General features: G+C 38.6%; 1 protein-coding gene across 2 annotated transcripts in view; it reads left to right on the forward strand.

Moving 5' to 3' along the window:
• Positions 1-16,283, forward strand: part of NELL1 (neural EGFL like 1) — an 865,070-nt gene that overhangs the window by 160,748 nt on the left and 688,039 nt on the right. For both annotated transcript variants that reach the window (XM_037027141.2, XM_073216324.1), the window contains exon 5: positions 13,227-13,323. In XM_037027141.2, the coding sequence (XP_036883036.2) occupies positions 13,227-13,323 (97 nt within the window). The remainder of the gene's footprint in view (positions 1-13,226; positions 13,324-16,283) is intronic.

The following is a 16,283-nucleotide window of genomic DNA, read 5'->3' on the forward strand; positions in this document are numbered from 1 at the left end:
ACATTTTCATGTTGGTTAAAACACTTAGGTCGTAAGTAGCAGAAATCAACTTGAATAACCTAATCAAAAAGGCAAGATTATAAAAAGATTATAAAATGGATTATCTCATGGGCTGAACATAAGGAAAGGGATATTACTGGGTCATGAGAGCATCTGGAAAACGAACACTCATTCAGTTGGCTCCATACCACTTTACTTTTACTTATGCCGTTTCACATCGGTATTGGGCAACAATTTCCAAAGCAATTACTGTATAGTATCTCACTGAGCCTAAAAGTAGAAATTAGAGGAGGCATCATTTTCTTTATTTAAAACGTGAGGAAATAATTCCAGGAAGATGGAGTGATTTGTGCAAGGCCACATCCCAAGTTGAGAGGTTAAACCCGGAATTGAGAATACAGGCCTTCTGATCCGTGGATCTATTCTTTCCCCATTAGTCTTCCTGAAAATCTTCTCTTACTGGTAAGCAAATGTTCACCCTTGTAATTCTCTCACCTCCTTATTTTTCTTCTATCAGTCAATTTGCTTTTGGAATTAAAGGAGTCACCTGCACGTTTTTAATAATAGGCTTATTTGAGACATCTCTGAAAATTGTCTTGAATTTGTACCCTGTAATCTGAACATGAAGGGACCACCAGGAAAGGGAATAATTAAAGAGAAAAGCAGATCTCAGTTGTCCCAGTGGTTTATTATCATCCATGAAATGCCTTATCAGAAATGGGCTATTATAGTTTAAATGATCAGACAGAGTTTGAAAAGGATTTAAACTTCATCAGAGACTTACTGAGCTTGGAGTTGGGACCTCATTGTTTTCCAAACTCCAATTTTTCCTCCACAATGAACAGTAACTTTTTGATTAAGCAGCTGGCAGTTACTATTGAATGCCTCACATTTAATAACAAAAGTCTTCCTTCAGAACAGGAAATTTTATCTAAATTGCTTTGCTCTTCTTTGGTGATTGTGAACTTCTAAAGTCTGACAGAACTGATAGCATGAAAAAAATGAAAATTTTCTCGGGAAGGTGATGATTACTTTTTAAAAGAAAGAGCCCCAAACTAAATGAATAATTCAGTATACTTGCTACAAAGCAGAAGTCAAGACACACAAGTTATCCTCTCTGTAAACATTATTAAAAAACAATCAAGTTTGTATTGACACATTTATATTGGGAAGAATATAGATAGCAGCTGAGAGAAAGCATGAAAGCACCACTTGGGAGATAAGACCTTCACTAGTTTTGTTCTTAATAGGAGCAGCTACTGTCATTCAGCTAGTGCTGCGTGCCAAGCATGGGCTAAGTCCTTTGCATATCGATTAGTACCCCAACCTCAATCCTTCCTGCTCTCCTGCTGGTATTTCTCTTTGGCTGAAACCAACTGGAACCAAAAGAGGGTGAAACCTGTCAGTCTCCTTGGGCACAAAGGAGGACAGAGTGTGTATCTTGAAAGGGAAATGGGGATATCTAGCTCACCTTAGTTTGTATTTCTTCATAACACTTGTCACTACTTGAAATTATGAAGTTGTTTATTATTGTTCACCTACACCATAATGCAGGTTCTGGGAGGCCTGAGATGTATTCTCAAAATAAATTTGTAAGTGCCTACCTTTCCATGCAGCCATGATCCATCCGACTGTTAATAGGGCATGATAAAAATTAAATCTTTTTTTCAGATTCTCTTTTATTGAAGTATAGTTGATACACAGTTTATATTAGTTTCAGGTGTAAAGCATAGTGATTCCATATTTATATACATAATGCTCACCATGTTAGGTATAGTTATCATCTGTCACCTTATGAAGCTATTACAATATTATTGACTATGTTCCCTATGCTGTACTTTTCATCCTTGACCGACTTACTTCACAATTGGAATTTGTACCTCTTTATCTCCTTCACCTGTTTCACCCATCCCCTATCTCTGTCTCCTCTAGCAACTTCCAGTTTGTTCTCTGTATTCTTTATGTGCACCACAAAAATGTAGGATGTTGGAGTTGTTCTTTTCTTTGTAGCTCCTTCTAGTTTGTTTTTATTCAAGTAGAAAAACTTCTAGAAAAGGCTCTAGAGGAGGCTACTCACCCTGTGCCTCTCACTCTGCCTGGAGATTTCCTAAGAAGAATCTCATCTCCAGTCATAGGCTAGCTTGTCTGTAGTGGAGCAGCTGAGGCATGAGCTCCCAGTCAGGCCTCACTGCTGCTTGAGGGCAGAAAATGCCAAATAAGGCCTCTTCAGAGATTGCTTTCTCTGATTTTTTGAAGTCTGATTTTTTATGAAGATCCTAGGAATCTGTATTTTTGAAAAACTTACTGGACTATGTAACATCTAGACAAGTTTGGAAACTGCCAATGAACCTTATTGGTGCTTTCCAACGTCCTGAAAAAGTAAAGGGATCCATGTCTGAATCTTGGGGGTGTCAATGTTTTGGCTGGTGGTGGTCTGTGGGGGTACCAGGACTTCATGGAGAGAGAGAGAAAAATATTCCTGTTGTCCCTTACCATAGCTTCTAGATCCTGATATAGTTCACATAGATTGTTTGGAAAATGGTCAATCATCAGGCCTTTGGGGAGACATCCATTTGCTCTCTGAAGCTTTAAAATGTTACATGAGGGTGTCACATACACTGTGTATGACAGATGGCTTTTGGATGTTTATTAATATAACAAGTAACAGATGGAGGTTAGATTAGAAGACCTTTAATGTCTTTTCTGACCCTGAGAGTCCTGGTTACCAATGTGTGCTTTATTTGAGCAACAGGCTTTTGACTTATCATAACATTTAAATCTTTGTCTAGAGGCAAAATGAAACACAGTTACACTAAATTATCACCCATGCTTGGGTATCAGCAGATATTTTGGAGGCAGCTAGCCTGGGGTATAATTGAACATTTTGTCCGGTGTACTTTGTCTTAACTCCTGAAAAAAATGCGGCCAATGACTATGGCTTCAATGTACTATCAGTGGCAACAGATAGGGAATGATTTAGGAGGCTCTTACTCTCTCTTTTTTCCTATCAGATTGCTACCCTTATGCTCCTCTTTTATAGAAAATGTAAAGTTGACACTGGGTACTGTTTTCCAACCAGCTGGGCTAAGTGGCTTAGATGAGATTTCTGGTATTCTTTTCTGAAAATACTTCAAATTAAAGTATCTTTTAGATGATTCTCTGAAGGTAAGAGCATTGATCTTACCCAATAACATAATAACGTTCCACTTTAAAAAAACCCTTTTAGAATTTACAGTGTAATTTTATTTCAATTATATATTTTATGTTCATTGAAAACTGGTGCAACAGTATTGTTATTAAAATTTTGAGGAAACTGAAGGCCCACAGAGGTTCAGTACCTTGCTCCAGGTCATAAAGCATAAACAATAAAGTTAAGACACAGGCTTTCTAATTCTAGTCCAATGATCTTTCTGACTCTAGTCCAACTGTATCTCACACTGTTTATGTAACCCACTAGTTGAATATTTCTCTTTTTAAGAGAAGAATCAATAGAGGATTATAAGATAGTATGGCATGGTAGAAATTTGCATCTGATTTGAATTTAGGCCTTACTGTTTATGGAATGTTAGTAGGCGAGTCCCTTAACATCTGTGAACATCATTCAATTGAGTATAGTAACTTCTGCCTTTAAGCATTATTTCAGGGATTATAAAATATGTGAAGTTCTGACATATAGTAGGTACTCAGAGGCAGCTCTTATAACAGTGTCTTTCTGAGTTTAAGGTTTAGTGTCCTTGCCAAGTGGTCTTGCATCTTCTGCTGGGGCACCCCTCAGAGACTGGAAGTTCACTATCTCCCAAGGTTGTACCTTCACTCTATGTTTTCTGATTGGTAGAAGATTCTTCCTATTTTGAGCTGAAAATGCCTCCTTGTCGCTTACACTTGTTGGCATGCCTTTTACCCCTTTATGCTACAGAGAACAAGTCTAATCCCTCTTCCACGTGACAGTACTCCAAATTCTTGAAGCCTTTATCATGTTATCCCTTAATCTTTACTTCCTCAGACTGAACAACCTCTGTTCCTTCAACAATTCATCATTTGATGTGGCCCACAGGGCCCTCCCAATCTTGCTTGTTTTTTCCTTAAAGTGTGTCTATCATCTGAGAAGTTCCTACAACTAAAGAGGATTGTCTCTGGGTGAGAATGAGGTAGTTATCATTTCATGGTACAGTTTAAGATCACAACTTCATTTTTGACAGCCTTATCTTAGGTCACTGTTGTCCAAAACAACTCAGTATTCTCCCCCCTGCCTTCCCACTACATATTTCTGTTAAACCTTAGATCTCACATTCTGTCTTTGATAGGCAAAGTCCCTAAGCATGGGACCTTTCATTTGTCCATGTTAAATTTCATCTTACTTGATTTGGCCCTAATTCCTGCCTATTAATATCTCTCTTAATCTTAATGGTATTATCCTAAATCTGATATGATTGAAACAATCAAATTGACTTCATATTTTCCTGAAGATTCAATAAGCACATCTATTATACTGCCAGATAATGGGAAAAAAGTGCTAAATAGGACAGACTTAGATGAGCCATTTGATTCTGATCCACCATCAGCAGCATCTTCGGGGGATAACTGAATCATGAACTTCAGGGCCGAGAGTAAGGGCTGGTAAGTAGTGGGAAAGAGATGCTAGGGGCACAAAATATGGCTAAGGGAAAATACCCTTGGTATAACCCCAATGAAGAGAAAAAGGGGATAGTAAAATTTAGCTGGTAGACAACAAAAACCATAGACATGACAAGTGTTTCTAAGTGGACAAAACAAGTCACATGAAGACTTGATCTTTTCTGGGAGGACCTCCCCTTTCTCTGGTGGGTCACACCCTTCTCTGGCAAAGATCTCTCCAGCCATATTTACTAATCTCATTTGAACACTGCTGTGTTTGCATTTATCACAACAAAGGCATCTCCTTCCAGATTTCAACATTGCCTCTTTCATTTGCATCTGTATTTACTCTGCAGCCAGCTACTACAGAACAGTTTGGAAACCTGCTGAGCCCTGCTACCATCCTCCCTCCTGAGCCCTGGGTGGATTTAGCTTGAAATTCAGTTCTGACATGTTGGGGGCATACTGTATTCACCCCTATAATCCATCTTCCCATTACAGTCTGTTTTCTCCTGTACAACACCGGAGGTGCATTTTAAAAATCTTGTCATTTGTTGAGCGTCATCTGGTTTTGTTAAACAGATGGGTAGGAGGAGACTGCACAGTTCCTCTTTGGGGCATGCCTTTCATGTCCTTCTGGTACAAACCCTGTGTGATGTGTATTCCATGTTAGTAATTAACAGCCAGGCAACCTGACATAGAAATTCAACAAGTAGCTCATCAATGCACACATTTGGCAAATGTTGCTGTCACGGTGAGTAAGCTTTAAGGAAGTATTTTGTAGATTGCTGTGACCAGTGAAGTGAATGTCCAACTGTTGTCAGTGCCAAAAATAATGCCCATGCACCACAGATGTCTTTTGTTTTTCCTATTTGCCATATGAAGCTGAGGTGAGAAAGATTGAGGTGACACACCACCATGTTAGTGAGGGGAAATAGGGTGTGAGTTTCCTTGTGTCAGTATAGGGAGCATTCTCCAAGGAGCACCTTGATATTCACTAGCGCTAACGAAAAGGCAGTCAGAATGAGGCTGTTTAGCAAAGAAAGGTCATTGCAACTTTCCTCTTCAGGGAGAATGTGAATACTTTCCTTCAGTTCTAGCCGAAGTCCAAGATAAACTCTTCATTTAGCATGTCATTTGGGCTTCATATTATCTTATTGAACAGTGTATAATACATGTCAATTCACACACTTTATGCTGGAAGTTCATTCTTTATGTAATTGGGAAAGGTACCATGGAGTCTCTTCAGAGGTCTTCCTTCATCCAGGTAAATAGAAATTCAATATTCCTTCATAAGTAGTGTTGTTGAACCACTGCATTGCTGAGCGGGGAGCTCTGAGGGTTTTATCTGTTAACAGAAAATTGAGTTTTTCATAGAATATTGACTGTTCTTTTAAGCAGACAGGACACTTGCTAGGCAGGGCGTTCTGAACCAAAGTCATGAATAAAGAGGTTGTCCTTGTGAAGAAAATTCCTAATGTGAGCCCTTGATTTGGTGACTGGCTTTCACAAGGAATCTGTCAGTTACTCTTTACATTGTTCTTTCCTCTCAAGCAGTTTTTATGTTTGACTGGATGGTTAATTTTGCATGGTATTATATTAGAAATGAGATACTGACATTTTAAAATACCTATAGATACTAATGGCATGCAAAATTCCCATAATTCTCCCAATACAGCTTAACAGGCAGCACTTCCTTTGAGTATGAGTCCTAGAAACGTGATTAAGGAGGAATTGGGTTTTCTTTACCTAAAAGAAAGGGTAGATTTTAGATGCTTGTAGCGTATAAATACACTATTTGTGTCAGATAGCCAATGGGAATGTGATAAATTTGGGCTGATTACAATGCAGTCAAGTTAAGCAGTAAATCATGCACTTATCAAAAGGACTAAGGACTATGCTTGATCTAATTAATTTCAAGGTGTTGACTATTTCTCTTGCCCTTCCTGAAACACATCTCTCTGGCTTTCCTATTAGTTGTCTGCCTGACAGATTAAAACTTGCTATCCCTATCTTTTTTCTGGTTGAAAAATAGAGGGGTTCTTCTTGTTTTTTCTTCTGAGCTTCTTGTGTGAATCTCATGAGCTGGAGATGGTGTAGGAAGAGACACCAAATAGGTCATTACCTTTCATTCATTTTCATTGACTGCATTTTCTTTGGGATGATCTGCATAGAAGTGTCAAGTTTGACTGTGTGATTTCTCAGTCTGTGTTAGGCACTCTGGCAAATTGCTCATCATAAAGTCTTTGCTGAAGGACTTCAGGGCTTGTATAACACTCGGTAGCTGTCTCATGTAGAAGATAGTATCAGGGAGCATTCACTCATTTATTCAATAAATATATGAAGTGGGTACCTACTTTGATGAGGCACTGTTCTAGCTTTTAGCGATACTCACATGAAAAGGATGCAAGGTCCGTGCTTTCAAGATGCTTCTGGTAAGAAGAGGCAGTTAGCAAAAAGCCTAGGTAATTTTGGAAAGTCATTTGCTTTGATAAGGGTAAAACAAGCTAGGTGAAGCATGGTTTGGAGGCACTTTATAGAGGAATGTCAGGGAAGGTCTCTGTTCAGGAGACAACTGAGTAGGAATAGGGGTGTTATGGTGGGGGTTTTATTTCCTCCACACTCAGCAGATAATCAGTGGTTCTAGCAGTCAGGAAGTACAGGCATGCCTTGAGGATGAACGTGCTGGGCTCAGGGGCAGCAGGAAAGACCAATTCTTTCATTCTTGGCAGGGAGGCCCAGGAAAGAAGGCCATTCGGGACCAGAATTGTAAAGACTATAGTGGGTGGTCCAAGGTAGAGGGTCACATGCTGAAGCCCTGGAGAGTGTGTCCAAATGGGTCCTCCAACTGGGGAGGCTCTCAGACATCAGTAAAGAACCAACCTAGGGGACAGTCAGGATGTATAAAAAGTAATACATTAAAGGTGTGTAAGAGCAGTCTGCAGTAAGAACTTAGAGTGAGGGTCCCTGTTCACTGCTGACATTTCGATGTTCCCAGACACCTTTTCTATGGATTGACTAAATCCAGTTAAGGTCCTAGATGGATCAGGAAAGCCTAGTACTGGACTGGGTGAAGGTGTGAGGAATAGCGTCTTGTCATATCATACTTTACTCACATGAAAGCGATGTATTGTGTATTGTTGGTGATTGTGTCCAAACACATAGTCTAATAAATTATAAAATATTTCTTCTACCTCTTTTTCCGGAGCCTGTCTCCAGTCTTATGTGTTTGTGATGAACTTTCAACAAAAGTCAAACTTTTGTAAATGTCAAAGAAGTATATATTTTGGAAGGTTGTGAAAGATATTTAGATGTTCGCTTAGGATTTTGTGTAGCTTTACATAGAAAAGTTTGTGACTGATGGCTTGAAAGATTTTAAAGAAGTTAATGAATAACATTTTCAAACTGAAGTAATACTGTACTGGAATTGTAGGATGTCATAAAAATATACTTTGTTCGAAATTCTGTTGTTAATCCAAGGTTTAGTATCTTAATAGGTTGTCAATTTGCTCCATAGCTAGTCAGGTTAAACAGCAGCAGAAATTAATGCTGTTAGTTTTTTTTTTCTTTCTAGTTACATATTCTCTAGTTCCAGCTTTTAAATTTGTAGAAGGTGAAAAGAAACTTAGGGTTTAAGTCTCTGAAGTCAGTGAAAACTTATGACAAAATAGCCCCTATGTTCTTGCATTTAATATTGAAATCTCACACCCTAAAATATTTGCCTTGTGACAGTGATGTCATTCCTTTAAACTGTATCCTGCAGCACAAGCAAGCATCTAAGATACTGATAACATCATCTCATTGGGTTCATTTGGCAGGAGATGCAGCTGGTGGGCTGGGCTGGGTCTGGTGATGTGTAGCCTGCATTCTCAGGCACCTGTGAGTTTTACCGAATGGCAGCACCTACTATGTGCCAAAGGGTTTAAATCTACTTCATTGAAGCCTCACCACAGTCCATACCATCAGCATTAATATTCCAAATTTTTTTCCCTGATTTTTAAATGAACAAGCCGAGGTACAGAGAAGGTAAATAACTTGAGGCCAGACAGTATAATGCAGAACTGAAATAGGAACTCAAATCTATTTTATTCCAAACTCATGTTATCTTCGCTATACCACTTTATCTCTGGTACTTCTTGGCTTTGGGAGCATGAATATACAACAGTCATTTTTCGATTTCAGTGGGGTACATCTGTTAGGGGTACAGCTGCAGAAAACCCTGTGTATTTCAGTGGGTTAACAGAATTTTCTTATGTAGCTTCCAGTTGGGTGTGTCTGGCTGGCAGGTGGCCTTACACAGCATCATTTAGGGTCCAGGATCCTCCATCACATGGTTCTGTCTACCTCTTAGTTTGGGGGAGATTTCTGGGGGCACTGGGGCAGGCCTACAAGTTGTGCACATCCTTTACACTCAAGTTCCATAGCCACAGCTGTGAGGGAGCCTGGAAATGCACTGTAACTGCGAGCCCACGAGGAAAAGAAAGTAGGTTTCCAGACAGCTTAACAGTTTTGGCTGCATGCTTTAGCACATGAACTTGTTTCCCCTTTTCCTTTCCCATCAATAAATCAAGTTAGAAATTTTAATTTGAGTGAATAGCACAGATTCCAGGGTTGCAAATTTCTGCGCTGCCATTCACAAGCTTCTTGACCACAGATGAGTTACTTAACCTTCCTGAGCCAAGAACTACTACCTGATGGTGGTCTCATGGAAATTAAGTGGATTAATATATGAAAGTTGTGGTATAGGGCTGTGTTCCAAGCCTGGCACACACTAAGTGCTGTACAAGTGCTGGCTGTTAGATCTACCTGTTGGCTCCACTTGATTTTTCAAAACTCAAGGTAGCTCTAGTGTTGCTTTCTTTGGAAAGTGCTCTCTGACTATGACAGACAGAATTCTGTTGTCTTTCTTCTCTGCTTCCATAGATCATTTGCACTTATTGCACTGAATTATAAGGTAATTATAAGGTGTGTGCATGCAAATTATCTGCTGGCTCAGGCCTTTGACCTGAGGGCAAGGACTTGGCCATATTAATTTTCCTTGTGTGTGTGCCCACACCAGCAGAGTGTTACACACATCACAGGCAATCAGTATCTGTTGATGTGAAAGAAACCTCATTAACCTGAATATTAGGGTATCGGATCCATTTCTGGACCACACTCAAAATTAAGGAGTTCACTGTGTTAGCTTTGACTTCTCATTTCACTTGACATGGGCTTCACTAGATTTAGGTAACGGATCACTGCTACAGCTGCCTCGTTGCCTGAGCCATTTCACCCGAGCTGCATTTAAGGGGCTCCAGTCCTTTTGTGAAGGTACTAATTATATTTATTTGTCCCACACATGGGTGACATAACCCTTCCTGTCCAGGCATACAAATAGGGATGTGAAAATTCTATTTCTTAGTTTGATAAATTTGCAGCATTAGTCTGTACAGTACTCTTATTTCATTAGTGTGTTCATTCACCCACTAGGGCACTTTTTCCCCCACTTTGTCATTTCCATTACCTTAGAAAACACTATGATACTTTGTTGTCTTTACATTTGTATGTATCCTTTGGCTAATAGGTATAAAGTTGTTTTGGATGTGTGTACTTTTAGTTTACGTGTATTATAGGCCCCTTTTTTAAATTCTATTTTTAAAACTTTTTATTTAAAAATAATTTTAATCCTGCAGAAAAGTTTGAAGAATGGTACAAAAATAGTCATATACTCTTTGCCCAGATTCTGCTTTCTCTCTCTAAATAATGTGTGTGTTTTTATATATATATATGTACTTAGGTATATGCGCACATTGTTATTCTGAGCCCTTTGAGAGTAAGTTGATGACAACGTGACCCTCTACCCCAAATACTTCAGTGCATATTTCCTACGAACAAGATTTACTTAAATATACATCACCCAATTATCAAAATCAGGAAATTGAACATCAGTATACTACTATTATATGATCTATAGTTCCTATTCAAATTTCACCAATTTTCCTACTAATGTCCTGTATGGGTTTTTCTTTTTTACTGCTCCAAAATCTGATCCAGGATCCTGTCTTGAATTTAGTTTTTATGTCCCTTCGTTATCTTTTAATCAGCAACTGTTCCTCAGTCTTTATTTTTCATGACATTGACATTTGAAAGCTCATAAGGAGTTATTTGGTGGAATGTCCCTCAAACGGAGTCTGATTTTTCTCATGATTCGATTTCCTCTGTGTGGGTTTTAATTTTTACTTTTTATTGTTGTCTTTTTTTTTGTGCTCTCCATCCTGTTTTCTCTGTATCCAGTCAGTTCGTGATTCTGCCTTCTGCATGAAATTCTTTAGTGAGGGCTGCCTCCTGGAGTGAGTTGGCAGGGCTACCAGGAAGGCAGTAGGCGGCAGGCTTCCCTTGGCATCTGGAGGGGATCCTGATGGGGACTGTGTGACGCTGGAAGTGATGCCCCTTTGAGTCATTGCCCTGCTTTAGCTGACATTAGGCCTCAGATGTTTGTTTCCTCAATTATTTCTAAGGCATGAGGAACTATTATGTTTGTGGGAAGATAAGGCAGGATAGGGGTTTGTCTTTTTTATTGTTCCTTCATTCATGTACTTAAAAAACATTGAATAAGGGTCTACTCTGCTCATTGGAGCTCACCTTGTAGCGTATTGAAAACCAAAAAGAAAGCATTTGAATTGAAAGTGTTTCTCACGCTGACAGATGCAAATGCTTTCAAATGAAGGTTAAGATAGTTTGACAACATTTTGATTTATTAGTACACCAACATTATAGAAAATTATGCTTCTGCCTCCTCACCTAAATACAGTGATTTCTGTTTTTCTCTGGCCTTCTGAAATTCAGCAACATTGAACATAATTTTTGCAATGTTATCTCTGTAGTTCATAAATAATTTTGCATTCCACTTTCCTCCAGAGAGAATTATTTTGTATTTACTTTCCAATATTTCATGACTTGCATATTTATCACTCTTAATGACTGTAGTAAATTCTATCAGGCTGATCTACTATAACTTACACATTTCTCTTTTGTTGTAAATTTGGCTTGTTTCTAGTTTTTCACTAATATTAGAAAAAACTGAAAGAATATAGCAGCTTCTTGTGTTAAAGCAGTTTTGGCAGATTGTTTCATCTAAAATGGTTCATTCTAACATGTAAAAAGGTTACATTCCTGTGCAGAAGACACAGGCTGTCTATTTGGGGGGAACTTTTTTCTGTTTTGAGCCTCCATTTCTAATGGAAAATAATTAGTAGGAAGGACATGATCTATTTAGAACTTTCTCTGTTCAAAACCTTGCATGTATTGTCAGGAAAGAACATCTTTCTGGTGGGGAATAGGAGAGTCATGGACGATGCCGCTGAAATAGAAGCTGCGGCATGACAGCTCCCAGCTGCAACATCTCACACTCATTCACTTGCCTTGATGTAACTGGACGGTCTTTCAGTTTGTTCCTTCTGAGAGCTGCTGGGGGAACCACCTCACCCTCTGGCAAGAGGCAGTCAGCCGCATCCCAGCAGAGAGGACCGACTGGATGCTAGACTCTGCTGCTGACCTGGGGATGACTCCTCCTGCAGCTGCTCTGAGCAAGGACTGGGGAATGCAGGGGAAGGGCAGGGCTGTCAGGTGGTGGAATTGAACAGTGGGTCCCCATATGTCACGCCACCCAGAATCCTCTGAGCATCTAAGGGCAAGTTCAGTTGTTAGGCCAGCTCCTCCTTCCACTTCTGAGCACTAGGTGGTGGGACGTTCCTGGCAGGGGTGAGGGGGAAGTCAGAGATCAGCTGGTGGTAGCAGGGACTATTTCTAAAGGGAGCACAAAGCAACATTTGTGACTGACTGGGGGCTCAGTAGGGCAGGACAGTCAAGACAATCCAATTGTTCAGTAGGTTCTCTAGGTACCTTCAAAGATCTTGCGGTGTTTCTACTTCTGTATTAGCTATTTGTCTTCATATATCATATGAAGATTTTCTCCATGTTTAGAATTTTATCTTTACTCCACGAGGGTAGAACTTGGTTTATTGCTTAATCTCCTGTTGCCTGTGTGGGGCTTAGAGCATAAAAAGTGCTCAAAAATATTTGTTCATTGGATGATTTCATTTACTTGATATTGTAAGCCAATCATGTAGGCAGCTGTTCTTCAGTTGTTTAAAGGGCTATAGGAGGTTACCATAGAAATGACTAACAGCTAATAAGCCAAAGCTGGAGAGTGGTAGTAAGGAGGAGAGTGCATGGGCTCTGCAGCCAGGCAGATGGGATGCTCAGCTTCACTGCTTGTTGCCTGTCTTCACTTGGTCGACCATCCACATTCTCTGAACCTCAGCTTTCTCACCTGTAACATGGGTGAAGCCACTTTACTCGTAGAGTAAGTGTAAAGTGTAGAAAATTTACCCTTTTCTTCCTTCCCCTGCAAAAAGAGCAAAGAGGCAGAGCCAGGAGGAGCCCAGAAAATGTATCCAAGGGTTGTCAAGAAACGAATCTCTATTCATATCACTCACCACCTAAAACATGCCACATATTGCCTCCGTCTCTCCATACTAGGAGCTAATGCCACAACTGCTTCAAACAACATGTGTGCCTGTTGATTCTGTGCGAGCCTTTTTATTAGTAACTGTTCTTTTCTCCTACAGGATTTATGAACGTGTGATAGACCCTCCTGAGACCAACCTTCCCCTAGGAAGCAATTTGTGGCTTGGTCAGCGCAACCAAAAGCACGGCTTATTCAAAGTGAGCACTACTTCCTACTTTTGCCACATGCTTTTTTATGTGTTTGACTGGAATTAAATTGTTTAATTGTCTAAAAAATTCTATGAACTAGGTGCTTTGAAACTACTAGAGAGTTAAGTGACTTGCCCAAGGTCACATGGTACACTCCCAGGTATAGATGATGTAGAAGGTAAATGACCCTTTAAATGTTTCATATTTACCTAATTCTAGGAAAATTAAGACAATTTTCAAATTGGTTTCCATTCTGAGTCTATTAATTCAGTTAACATAAGGGTAGATGTCTACACACACAGTAGACAATGAATCTCAGCTTCTTTGAGCTTCAGTTTTCTTGACTATGAACAGGATAATAACCACATTATTACATTCCATACAAATGGGATACAGCAATAACATGAGTTGAAAAAGTTAAAAACATCATGAAATTTTAAGATAGTCTTACTCTTCAATAGAATGGCAGAATTTTGCTTCTGGCAATATGGTAGACTAGGTATTCTTTAAATCCTCCTCTTTGAAAGTGTCTAAGTGCTGGGTAAAACAGAACAAAATCTTTTAAGATTCATCATTGTACTTAAAAGAAGGGAGATCCTTAGAGGTCAAATATGTGGAGGGAAGTGAAAACCAGAGGGATATTTGCCAACACCAGGAACTTAGAGATTTAAATTTATTCCAGCTTTATTGAGATATATTTGACATATAACATTGTGTCAGTTTAAGGTGTACAATGGTTTGATATGATACATTTGTATATTGCAAATGATTACTACCATAGAGTGAGATAACACTTGCATCACCTCATATAATTTCCATTTGTTTTTTGTTAGAACATTTAAAATCTATTCTTAGCCAATATCAAGCATATAATATGGTATTATTAACTATAATCACCATGCTGTACATTAGATTCCCAGAACTTATCAGTATGATAACTGGAAGTTTGTATTCTTTGACTAACATCTCCCAATTTCCCCTTATCCCAAACTTCTGGCAACCAACATTCTATATTCTGCCTCCATGAGTTTGGCATTTTTAGATTCTACACAAAAATGATATCATGCAGTATTTGTCTCTGCCTTACTTCTCATAACGGCCTTGAGGTCCATCCATGTTGTTGCAAATGGCAGGACTACTTTTCTCATGGCCGAATAAGATTCTGTTGTTTGTACATGCCACATCTTTATTCATCTGTTGACAGACATTTAAGTTGCTTCCATATCTTGGCTATTATAAATAATGATACAATGAACTTGGGGGTAAAGGTATCTCTTTGATGTAATGATTTTGAATATACAGTTGACCCTTCAACACAGGTTTCAACTGTGTAGGTCCACTTACACGTGGATGTTTTTCAATATAACACTACTATTAGCTGTATTTTCTCTTCCTTATGATTTTCTTAATGACATTTTCTTTTCTGTAGCTTGCTTTGTTTTAAGACTACAGTGTATGATACATATAACATAAAAAGTATGTTAATTGTTATCAGTGAGTCATCCAGTCAATAGTAGGCAAATAGTGGGTAAGTTTTTGGGGAGTCAAAAGTTATAAATGGATTTTCAACTGTGCAAGTTGTCAGTGCACTTAACCCCTTGTTGTTCTAGGGCCAGATGCATACCCAGCATAACAGTGAATCCACCCACATGTGGAATTACTGGATCACATGTAGTTTTACTCTTAATTTTTTGAGGAACCTCCATACTGCTTTCCATAGTGGAATCACTAAGTTACATTCCTACCAATAACGCACAAGGGTTGGGTTTGCTCCACATCCTGGCCAATACTTGTTACCTCTGAATTTTTGATGATAGCTATTTTAATAGAGGCATGAAGTCATACCATTGTGGTTTTGATTTGTGTTTACCTTATGGCTAGGGATGTTGAGCACCCTTTTATGTACCTAATGGCCATTTGCATGTTGTCTTTGGAAAAATGTTTATTCAGTTCATCTGCCTATTTTTAAATTATATATTTTTTTCTTTTTTCTATTGCATTGTGAGTTCTTTATATATTTTGGATATTAACCCTTAACAGCCAGATTTTTGACTTGTAAATAGTTTCTTGCATTCTATAATGTGCCTTTTCATTTAGCTGATCAATTCTTTTGCTGTGAAGAAGCTTTTTAGTTTGCAGACTCACTTGCTAATTTTCCTTTTGTTGCTTGTGGTTTTGGTGTTATATCTAAAAATTGTCATCAAGACCAATGTCAAGGAGCTTTTTTCCCTCTGTTTTCTTCTAGGAATTTTATGGTTCCAGGTCTTGTGTTTAAGTTTTAATCCATTTTAAGTTAATTTTTCTGAGTGGTAAGATAGGGCTCCAACCTCATTCTTCTGAATGTGGTTATCCAGATTTCCCGCCATTTGTTGAAGAGACTGTTCTTTCCCTGTGGAATATTCCTGGATCCCTTGTCAAATACTTGTTGACTGTATATGCAAGTGTTGATTGCTAGGGTTTTGATTCTATTCCATTGGTTTGTCTGTTTTCATGTTAGTATCACACTGTTTTGAGTACTCTAGCATTGTAGGTTAGTTTGAAATAGAAGTGTGATGCTTCCCACTTCTGTCTTCTCAGGGTAGCTTTGGCTACTTGCGGTCTTCTGTGGTTCCATGCAAATTTCAGGAGCACTTTTATCTATTTCAGTGAAAAGTGCCTTTCAAATTTTGATAGGGTTGCTCCGAATATCTAAATGGTTTATAGAATGGATATTATTGTGATGTTGATTTTTCTAATCCATGAACATGAGATATCTTTGTGTTTGTCCTCTTCAACTTTTTCATCAAAGTCTTAATTCTCAGTGTACAAATGTTTCACCACCTTGGCTAAATTCATTTCTAAGTATTTTATTTTTTGTTATACTATTGTGAATTGGATTGTTTTCTTTATTTTTATTTCTTTGTCAGATAGCTTGTTTTTAGTGTATAAAAATGCAGCTGATGTTTATATATTGATTTTTTATCCTGCAG

Source organism: Manis javanica, chromosome 11 (genome assembly GCF_040802235.1).
Source record: "Manis javanica isolate MJ-LG chromosome 11, MJ_LKY, whole genome shotgun sequence".
Classification (NCBI taxonomy): domain Eukaryota; kingdom Metazoa; phylum Chordata; class Mammalia; order Pholidota; family Manidae; genus Manis; species Manis javanica.